The 10,918-nt window shown below is 41.8% G+C and overlaps 1 protein-coding gene across 14 annotated transcripts in view; it reads left to right on the top strand.

Annotated features, from left to right (window-relative positions):
- Positions 1 to 10,513, top strand: part of SMIM43 (small integral membrane protein 43) — a 37,622-nt gene extending 27,109 nt beyond the window's left edge. For 3 of the 14 annotated variants that reach the window (XR_008958616.1, XR_008958615.1, XR_008958618.1), the window contains exons 3-5: positions 42 to 164; positions 1,076 to 5,657; positions 6,719 to 10,513. Coding sequence is in view for 3 of the 14 variants with exons in the window: in XM_057310044.1 (XP_057166027.1) it covers positions 4,374 to 4,565 (192 nt within the window). In the remaining 11 variants the exon portion in view is untranslated. Of the gene's footprint in view, positions 1 to 41; positions 175 to 1,075; positions 5,658 to 6,718 lie in introns of all 14 variants that reach the window. The other 11 variants (XR_008958609.1, XM_057310042.1, XR_008958617.1 and 8 more) reach the window with 9 other exon arrangements.
- The last annotated feature ends 405 nt before the right edge of the window (positions 10,514 to 10,918 follow it).

The following is a 10,918-nucleotide window of genomic DNA, read 5'->3' as shown; positions in this document are numbered from 1 at the left end:
GGCATGAAATATTTCTTCCATTTCTTTTGGGTTTATTTCAGACCAAACTGAATTAGCCTTAGAAAGATATCTGAAGATCTGAAAGATCTCTTCCTCTAATCTTCCAGTTTTGTCCTTCCCTTGTCTTGGAGAAACTGCTCCCATCCTGCAGGTACCCCCAACAGGTAAGTCCAGGTAGGTTTCATCCGGGGATGGTGACAGTAGAATTTTACAGTCCTTCCTTTTGTGTTTTCTTAGGTCTTTAGACTCTTTCGAGAAGCACATTTTTAAGACAAATTCTTCTATTGTTAATCACTTCTCATAAATATTTTGATGCTTGTTATGATAAACAATTCATCCCTATCAGAGGTAAGGGTGAGGAGGAACAGAGCAGGCAAAAGGATGAGAACCCTATTTTGATATATACACCATAGCTGTCCATAGGCCAGGACCTGGAGCAGCCCAGGGGCAATATCCAGTTGCTTTAAGATTTGTGAGGAGGGGACTGGAGTTGAAACATACATAAAGTCTGACTATGAGTAGTCAACGTGTTAAGTGGAAGCATTTATGGGGTCAACTTTGTGGGCAGTGGTATGGGGTTGTAATGACATAGTCTCTGTCCGTTTTACCAGTTTGTGCACAAGGGCTTTTTTTTAGATGTTAGAACCAGTCAAGCTCTTATCTAAAGTAAGTGTCCTTTCTGCCTTTTAAAATGCTTGGGTTTTCTTTCTATGGATTTCCATTAATATGCATATTTGAGTAGAGAAAGTTTGCATTTTATCTCTATAGAGTCATTTATATAACAGAAACTGAAATTCAGACCTTCTCATGAGGTGTATAAAGATGACCAGAAGCTAAAAAGCACTGGGAGCATCTAAGAAATGTAATAAGTTATGTTTTTGTTGTAGCAACATTATTTTAAATACAAATTCTATTGAGAGTCACTATGAGGATTTATTAGTTAACATTTATAAATCTTTTTAAGCTGCTCAGATAAATGGAAAATTTAAACAGCTATGGTCAGGAAGGCTGAAATGGATTTGAGCTTGGTGACATAAAACTTTCATCTGTTGGCCTCTTTCCTCAACATCTGCAGGTAAACACTCACTCATTTGAAGCTTTGGCCTTGAAGATTTCAAAGGAAGGAGCTGAGATGTAAGTAAGCAGAAGGTATGGGTTTCTTGAAATTTATTTTCTTTAAGTTTGACACTCAAAAGAAAAAAAAATATGGTCATTAATTTGATGGTCATACACAAGCAAGGGGTACTTTCCCCTGTGAGGCAGTGTATCACGGGGTTGAGAGTGAAGGCTTTGGAGCCAAACTCCCTGGGTTCACATCCCAGTTTTGCCACTTGTTAGCTATGTGGCTTTAAGCAGGTCACCTAACCTCTCTGTGTTTCAATTTCCATCCTTTGATAGCTTGGATATCTGGATGGCAATGTGCCAAATGGCATATGGCTTTTCTACCACTTTATTGATTATGAGTGCATAATACATGCAAAGTGTATAAGTAATGCTTTCTCGCTCAGTATTTGCATCTGCAAGCTGGCACTAACCACTATCCCTTGCTACGATAAGATGTATGGTAAAATCAGTGGAAGCTGACAGAATGAAAGAGAGGCAGGAGAGTCATGTCTGGGAAAAGGGCAGGAATGGAGGATGCCACGGAGGCAGGCAACAGGAACCACACCCAGGTCACTCCTGGGACTGATCTGGTTTTCAGAGCTCCTCTGCTACCGGGAATGCATCTGACTTCCAAACATTTCCTCCTGTTCTGTCTGCTCCCAAGCTTCAGAGTCTTGGGAATCAAGGATATTTGGCTGAGTTTCTGGCTTGGCACTTCCTGCCCTTCTTCCTGCACTGTATCAGGAGTGGGTAAAACATATATTTGAACCTCTTGGTTTCCATAATGGGAGGTGGCAGTAGAAGGCAGACGCTTGAATCTGTCCTTCTGTCAAGATTAGATAAAATGGAGAATTCTACCAGTAGGAACATGTGGTGTTTCTGTGTAGTAAAAAAAAAAAAAAAAAAAAAAAAATCACAAATCTCTGCTTTACTTATATAAGACTTCAAATTTTCTTCAGTAGCTCCATGAGCCATGGTGTGGTGGTTAAGTGTTTAACAAATGACTTTCTGGCCCTGATTTGTAGCATTCGTACATTTCCAAGGGCAAACACTCCTACTATGGCCAATTCCAGGTTACCCACATGACATCTGAGCACAGTTGAGAAGAGAGGTACAGCAATATACTATTATATAATATTTCAGCCATACAGCTACAACACATGTACATAACCTGAAGTGCATAGATAATAGTGAAATGTAGTAAAATAATTCGGAAGTATTGAGTTTTGAGTATTTATTACCTTTGTTGTTAACATAATTTATTTAATTGTAAGTTTACATGATTTAATTGTTAATAATAGCTGTATTTTAACAAATGGCTTGCAAAGGTTTAAAAAAAAATTGTGAGCCAGCACACCACTGCCTATGAAATGGATCAATAATGTTTTTGAGAGAGAGATTTCTTACACAATACAATGCTTGGTGAGAGGCCTGGGACCTGAACATTTTATACACCGCATTTTTGTACAATGGGGATCCTCAGTAACAGATTAATAATAGTATCTGAAATTCACCTAACAAAACACATTCTTATTCAACATCCCATTCATTTTTTGATCCTCACAACAGACCCAGGGAAAAGGTACACAAGGTATATTATAGGTGAGGGAACTGAGTCAGAGAGCCGAATTGACCACTGACAGGTGGAGTAGAAACTAGATTTGGGTCCTGGAGACTTCCAGTTCACAGCTTTTTCCGTACCATCCTGTTTCTTCGAACCCCTTGCCATCCCTAGAACAGCCATTTAATATGGGCAGACTAGTAAACTGGGATGTGTATGTCAGGATTTATTTATTCCCTGAATTCAGCTCAAGGGGCCCTCCTGTCTCTTCACAAATAAACAATGAAATAAAGTTGGAGGCCAACAGAATGGACAATGACAACACATTGCATTAGCAGCTTGGGTGGGCAGACTCCAAGATGGCCCCCGGATGTCCTTACCGCTGGTGTTCATGTCCTTGGACTCCTTCACTGAATAAGGCTCTGTGTGTTTACTAATAGGACATCGCAGAAGTGATGGTACACCACTTCTTAAGCTAGCTGTGAAGAGCGCTGCAGTTTCTGCCTTGTTCTCTTGGGTCACTTGCTCTGGGGGAAGAAGCCAGCACAGGGTTGTAAGGACACACAAGCAGCCCACATGGCAAAGAGCTGAGGCCCCCCAGCAGCAGCCAGCACTACTTGTCAGTCATCTAAGTATGCTACCTTCGAAGTGCATCCTCTAGTTCCATTCAAACCTTCAGGTGACTATGGCCTTGCCTGACATCCAGCTGTCACCTCATGAGAAACCCCAGGCCACAATCACCAAGTTAAGTGCTACCAAACTCTTGACTCTGTGAGAGTGTCTCAAACTGTGAGAGAGAACTAATGTTTGTGTTGTCTTAAGTCACTAAGTTTTGGGCAGTGTGTTACACAGCAGTAGATAAACTGGATTTCTTTACCAGCTGCACCATATAGACTGTGGGTGATCTTAATCAAATACGGAGAGGTGTGAGGGACTTAAAGGAGCATTTCAAGTAATTGTTTACTGTTACCGTTTTGTTTTTGCTTTCCACCAAGGAATTTGAAGCAATGTTCTGAAGCTTTGCACAATATAACTTTTGAAATGCATTTTGTTCTTAATGCTTTCTTAAATGACCTGTTGTTGTCCATAGAAAAGAGCACTCTGTACTGAGTGCATCTGCCACTCCCAAGAGCAAGGAGCTTGAACTGGAATTCACTCTGGCACCCTTAAGTCATCTCAGCCCTTTAGACCCCACCTTCACTGGTACCATTAATTCTTTTGGGTTTCTGGGCCATGGCATCTTTTCCCTGTAAGAAAACCAGGACAGGGGAAAATAAAGAAATTAATTAGGAAAGGAGAGGGCTAGAGACCCATTGGATGTTGGGGGGTGGAGATCTTAAGATCATTTGCAAAACACTAGCCCCAACACCCCTTGGGAGACTGAGCCATGACCCCTTCCCCTGGTGTCCCCGCCCGCAAAATTCGCTCCTAGAAAAATCCGCTCACATCCCCAAGAGCACAGGAGATCTCAGAGAAGCGGGAGGCTCTTGTGCCTGCTGGGAGGGGCGGAGCTGGGATTAACCAGCTCCTTGGCGCGTTTCCTCCGAGCTGGGGGAGGCCGAGCACGGACCGCGGAGTAGGCGCCCAACGTGGGGCGCCCGTAAGCGGGCGGAGGAGACCTGGAGGTGGGAGAGCGGGCTGCAAGCCTTGCCCGGCAGCTGCTATCCGCGCCGAGCGCGCACTGCCATCGAGCGCCGGCGCCTCCAGCATGGAGTGGGAGCTCAACTTTCTGCTCTACCTGGCGCTCTTCTTCTTCCTGCTCTTCTTACTTTTCCTTCTGCTCTTCGTGGTCATCAAGCAGCTGAAGAACTCTGTGGCCAACACGGCCGGGGCGCTCCAGCCCGGGCGTCTCTCCGTGCACCGGGAGCCTTGGGGCTTCTCCCGTGAGCAAGCGGTGTGACCCGTGAGGCGCGGGCACTAGCGGGAGGGCACGGAGCTGCGCGGGCACCGGTCTGGGTCTCAGCCTCGATTCTCTGTCCGCGTGGCCGCCCAGGTTCCAGTGCCAGGCTCGGTTGTAGCGCTGGCAGGTTCGTTCGGGTGTGGAAGGGGTCTGCGGAGGGGCGATTTTCTCTGCCCCTCGGGGAGGTTCTGGGCTCGAAGCACGCTCGGTTGCCAGGCACGGCGATTTATGGGGTCTGGGCTGGCGCTGTGCTCTTAGGGACTTACCCTCAGCTTTTCCGGGGTGGGGAGAGATGGAGAAAGATGTTCAGCCAGCCGTTGGAGCCGGAATGGCTTTGGGCACCTGCAAGCTCTTCTTCCCAGTCCCACTGCATGTTAGCTTCTACGTAAAGGATGGAAAACTAAATCATTCAAGTAATTCAATCCAACGACTTCCAATCCAAATTTGATTAAAAAAATCGATTGTCAACCTTAATGTCAAATTACTGAGAGAGTGTGGGCTTTGGGACAGGAAGCACGAGAAAACAGTGCGCTCTTGAAGTATGAAAAATACTGCTTTAAATATCTTTGCGCTTTGGTAGACGCTAAACGGGGTTCGTCTGACAGTGCCAGAGAGGATTCAGCTGCCTTTCTTCCCCTTAATCCCTACTCCTCTTGTAGCCACCGACCTCAGAGATGCGTGCAGAGTTGCCACACCAGGTGGGTTTAGAATCTCAAAGGGCGGGAGGGTGAGTGTTAGCGAGTCTTTTGGTAGATGCCTTGGGGCTGATGAAAGGTTGTAGGGCAACAAAAAGAAAGAGAAGAAAAGCTGGAGTGGCAGGTTACATGACTAGACCATTTGCCGGAAGATTGGCAGGCAGCTTTTAACTCCTTCTTAATGAGCCCTAAGCACCCTCCAGGCAATGTCAGTTTGGGGGAATAACAGTTTCATCTTCCAGATGCTTTTTCCTCGATTTATGTCGTCTGGAGTTCTGGAGTGGAGCTGTTGCCCTGGGTTGGTGCGCTGAAGACCACCATTGCAGTCACAGCTGGTAAGGGGCAGCCCTGCACAGAGAGGACCAGGACAACCCCAGTCGCACCTTTCCTGCAAATGGTAAGTGGGGACCACCCTTGATTTCACTTTGTCCCTGGTTGTAGCTGAACTTTGGAAGACCCAGAGCCTAAGAAAGTGAGAGATTAGGACCGAGGAAATGGGTGCAATGAAAGGGGTCTCTCTCTCCCTCTTAGAACCCATGAGCTTTCTACTATAACTGAGGAGCTGAACTGATTCCTAAGTACAAGAATCAGTGTCTATGTAGGGGAGCAGAGACGTTAGAATGGGATGTGAGGAGTGTTTACAATCTTAATAATCATTCTGCTCTTTTGGAAAACAGTGGAGGGGGTCTTGGAGTTGAAATATGGAACGCAGATATAATTTGTCTTCAGTAAGGGAAGATTTGGGTTCAGTCACGTTAAGGTGGAGTAAGCTGTCCATGTCGTGACTGAGTATTGAAAATATTAATTTTAGGTACAAGGACCATATAGAGAGGATAAAAACAAGAAAATACTAAGTTTTGCCTAAGTGGATAATAAGAAAGTGAAGTAGAAGACAATTATTTTGGTAATTCAAGTGAAGGAAAAATACTCTCTTGTAGGTAAATAATTATGGGAAAATTTTTTTGGCTGAGACATTCAGATAATTTCCCACATTTGTAGTTCATTTTTCTAGAACAGACCTGTTTTTAATGAAGTATAGGCATATATATATATATATATATATATATATTTCTCTCTATATATAGAAATACATATATAATTCTCTCTATATAAATATATGTAATTCTATGTCTCTATCTATCTATACTTTTCGTTATCAGAGCTATAGTACAACTTGTTTTGAATTTCCAGTTTGAATCCCAGAATCAACTGCAGTGACTCTATCTTGAATTTTGAACAATAATTCTCTAATTGGTTGACACCTCTGCAGTGGCATTTAGTTATCGGGTTGTATGGTTAATGTGGACATTAAAGATGAGTATGGGAGTAGGTAATTAACAATTATAGGTGTTTACAAGGGTGGAAAACAATCACTTCATACTTTATAAATAACCAGAAGGCAAATTATTTTAAACGCCTCCGGGACTTCTTGAGTTTGTAATCCTTTAATCTTCCCAGCAGTGCCACTGGTATCCAGAGGTTTAAACCTGACTCTTCTAGAGAGGAGGCTAGAGAACTCAGGGTGAGTAGTTTGCTGGCATCCCCCTGTGAAGCAAATCTCTGTGTGGTTCTGCTGACTCTGCTTCCTGTGAAAGGGTGGTTACTTTCCTATCTTGTGCTGAGTGCCATTTTATATCCTCCTTGTAATCAATTATTGGTTACTAAGTTCCCATTTGTCTAGGCCAAAAAAATGAGTATTTATTCCTGTTATTTAATCTCTACTTGGAACTTGGCCCCAAACTCTGGAAAGTAAGGTGCCTCACATTTGCTCTTAGAACTTGCTGCTTGCTGTTGATCTCCTGCCTTGCCCTTGCTTGGTAGGCACTCTGCTTTTGAAACTTGGACACCCTGTATACAAGCTGCCTTCGTCTATTCGCTTATTCAGTCATTTTTCCAAAACTCAACAAAGACTGATCTCCCAAATTAGAACTACTTTTGAACTCACGTGTTTTGTTTTGTTTTTTTCCTATCGGTATATTCTCGATCTAATGCTCTGACATCTGGCGTAGGTTCCCAGTTTGTACGTGTTGGCTGCTCTACTCTGACCACATTCTGATCCTATCACTAGACCAAGTCTGTTTTTGAGGATGGTATGCATATGGGCTAGATATTAAAACATTTGAAAAGTCAGGAACGTTTAAAGTAACTGCTCATCATACAAGTGTAACTTGATTATTGAAGATTCTTATGTTCTATTTTCAATAAAAGGTTTTTAGTGATCCTTCAGCAATGTTAGAAGCAGAGTTGAATTTCTTACATTATGAGGAAATAGGCTATAATTCAATTATTAGGAAATATTAGTATTTTATTTCAAGTGTTCTTATTTCAGTATTGTCTCTAAATTTCAGTTGTTTGAAATGACTTCAAATCTTATTAGGGTAATCTTGATCGTGTCGCTGATTTCCAAACCTGTAAGTGCAATGAATCAGCGGTTCCACTTGGAAAGAGAACCATTTTCGGTTGAATGAGAATGACGTCACACTCACACCTGCAAAATCTGAAATGTCTAATAAAGTAGATTCCTATGTCTGAACTTCAATTTTAGGGCACAGCTGTAGATGCAGGACTGATGCCATCTGGTGCAGTTCCACAGAAAAAGAGATAAAATTTACCCAGAGTGTGCCATGCACTGGCTTTTCTGGGAATGACAAGGTGCCAGGATTTGTTTTTGGTTCATTTGCAGGGGTGGATACTTGGAACGAGGTGAGTAAAGTACATGCACTATCCCCATTTATAGCTTGACATTTTATATTTCCAATTCTGTTTATAGTTTCAAAATAAGCACAAAAGAGTTAATTTTTTTAAATGGCCCAACATTTAAACATTGTAAATAGTTCAACCATTTAGGATAGTGGGAAATGTTTACTTTTTCTAACGCATACTTACTAATCTAGGGACTTTTAGAATGCTAATGGTACTAATGCAGTACATAGAAAATATGTACAGAGTACTGTACTTTGGTTTTAATTTTTATAGTTACTCTGAGGTAGGTGTGCTTATTTAAGCTAAAACTACAATTAAAATTCTAGTATCGTTAGGAAATCACTGTCAGGTGTCTGTGTCACATACGAGGGAAAGCTAAAAATTGAGTTGCAGATCTTTGAAGTTAATTTTGGGGGGCGGGGTTGAATCAGTGAAATCACTTCTCAACTCTACATTTCTTACTTCGTCCACACAAAATAAGATTATACATTAAATAATGATCTGATTAATTGTCTGAGCAGTAGCACCTTACTCCATAGGAATGTGGGCAATCAGGGCAGACCTGTGCTTAGAACAAGTCAGAACATAATAGGCACTCAGGAAAAACTTCCTGATCAATTAAGCTAAAAATCCTCTTGTTTTCCTTAATAGCAGCTATTTTATGTAGTAAGCCTAATCATTTCTTCCACTGTTGTGCTGTGTAGACGTGGGTAGTTCGAAGTTAAAATTTTTATACTTTTGTTTTATTAGTGTGACTCTATGAAGCTACTTGAACTTTATTGAATATATATGAGTCTTCCGGCAAGTTTTTTACATTAAGACGGAAATCTTGTTTTCCTATTGGGAATCAAGATGGATTGCTATCTCAGTAATAAGAGTAGGAAGTTACTGAACCAAACAGTAGCTTAAACAAAGTAAGGGTTTTTTTCGTTCTCATGTGACAAGGAGGTTAGGGGTAAACTATTGCTGGTGTTGGTTCAGCAGCTCACAGATGTCAGGGTCAAGGTAGCCCCTGAGGTTCCCTTGGCTTTTCCCTTAGGTTCCAAGATGGTTGCTGCAGCTCCCCCAGGAAGATGAAGGAAGCTGAAAGGGAAAACAGGGCACGCCATTTTGATTCTGCTTCCTTTTAAAGAGCTTTCTCAGAAGCCCAGCAACTTTTACTTACATCTCATTGGCCAGACTGTGTCATATCTACGAGGCTGCGTGAGAAATGTAGTTTTTGTAGCTGGACATATGACTGCCTTCAACAAAAAAGCTAAGGAAATCTAAGGAAAAAAGATGATGGTGAACCTTTGGGAAATAAACCAGCAGTCTGTGCCCTGGCTACAAAATACAGTTGTAAAGGAGCATAATGATTGAAACAGATCAAAACTGTAATTCCTTCACAACTGACAGTACTCCAGGCAACACTGCTCTGCCCAGAGAGTGAGCAGAGTGAAGACATCCTAGGTTTTTTCTTGAAACACCTGCCAGAACGGGCTTTTGCAGGCAGCTGATATGCTTGCCCCACATCAGGATTTTCTAGAGGAGGACCCTGGGAACCTGTACACTTCCTTGGAGGACATAATCTATGGAAGTTTGGAATGGGATAAAGAAGGCTCTACCTTGCTGCTTTCCCATCTGCTTTATGTATCTCTAATTTTCCTTACAGATTTTTGGTGGAGTCTAGTTTGTGTTTGATCCCTAGAAAAGGATCATCCCTTTCATACATAGGAAAAGGTAATCTATGTAAAGAAAGGCTACTTACTCCCTTCTCTGACTCCACCACCGATCTAGGAATATCCTGGGAGAAGACTTGCTTCTCAAAGCTGCTTCCATAATCAGCCTACATCCTGCCTAAGCAAAGGAAGAAGAAACACTTCCCACTCCAGGGCTGTCCAAAAGAACTTTCTGTGATGACAGAAATGTTCTATATTTGCACTGTCCAATATGGTAGCCACTAGCCACGTGTGACTAGTGAACACTTGAAATATGGCTAGTGTGACTGAGGAAGTAAATTTTAATTTTATTTAATTTTAAATAATTAAAATGTAAATAGCCATATGTGGCTAGTGGCTCTTGTATTGTACAACGCAGTACACAACTTTTTCTTGTGTTTTCCAACTACCTGAGAGGGGTTTGAGCCAGTCATGTGCTCGGTGTTCCATCATCTTCACTATTCCACCTTGCCATTGAACCTGTGTCCCAGAGAAAAGGAAAAATGGTATCTCGGAAATAAATGCAAGATGTTAACTTGACATCTATACATTGTACTGATTTCTGTATAAATGGAATGATCTCCTGGGAATAGGTCCTGTGATTGATTTTTGTGATAATTGATGGTGGACAAATGGTGGTGGTGCTGGTCCACTTACCATTCCTAGTGAACGTTATGTGTTCCTAGTCAGAGTGAGTCAGCAGGAATTATTTTGTTCTGTTGTGCAATTCATTCTGGTTTATTTTTGTAATAATGTGGCTGCTAAGTGATTATTCCATGTGTGTTTTTCAAAATACTTCGTGGTTTATATTTTTTAAAAGGCTGTGAAATAAAAAAAAATTATATGTAACTCAGTTTTTTGTGTGTGTGAATTATTCTTACCCATAATTTTTAAAGAGTTAATTAGGATGAGGTTAATGGATAGAAGGAAATATTTATTTATTTATTTATAAAGATTTTATTTATTTATTTGAGAGAGAGAACAAAAAAGAGCGGGGGGGGGGGAGGGGCAGAGGAAGAGGAAGAAGCACACTCCCTGCTGAGTAGGGAGCCTGGTATGACACTCGAACCCAGGACCCTGGGATCATGACCTGAGCCAAATGCAGATGCTTAACTGACTGAGCCACCCAGTAAATAAATAAAAATATTTATTTTTATATCAGATATTTTTTTAAAAGATTTTATTTATTTGACGGAGAGAGAGACAGCCAGCGAGAGAGGTAACACAAGCAGGGGGAGTGGGAGAGGAAGAAGCAGGC

This window comes from Ursus arctos, unplaced genomic scaffold (genome assembly GCF_023065955.2).
Source record: "Ursus arctos isolate Adak ecotype North America unplaced genomic scaffold, UrsArc2.0 scaffold_11, whole genome shotgun sequence".
In the NCBI taxonomy this organism is placed as follows: Eukaryota; Metazoa; Chordata; class Mammalia; order Carnivora; family Ursidae; genus Ursus; species Ursus arctos.
Note: the sequence above shows the minus strand (reverse complement) of the source record. Positions and strands in the feature narration are given on the sequence as shown.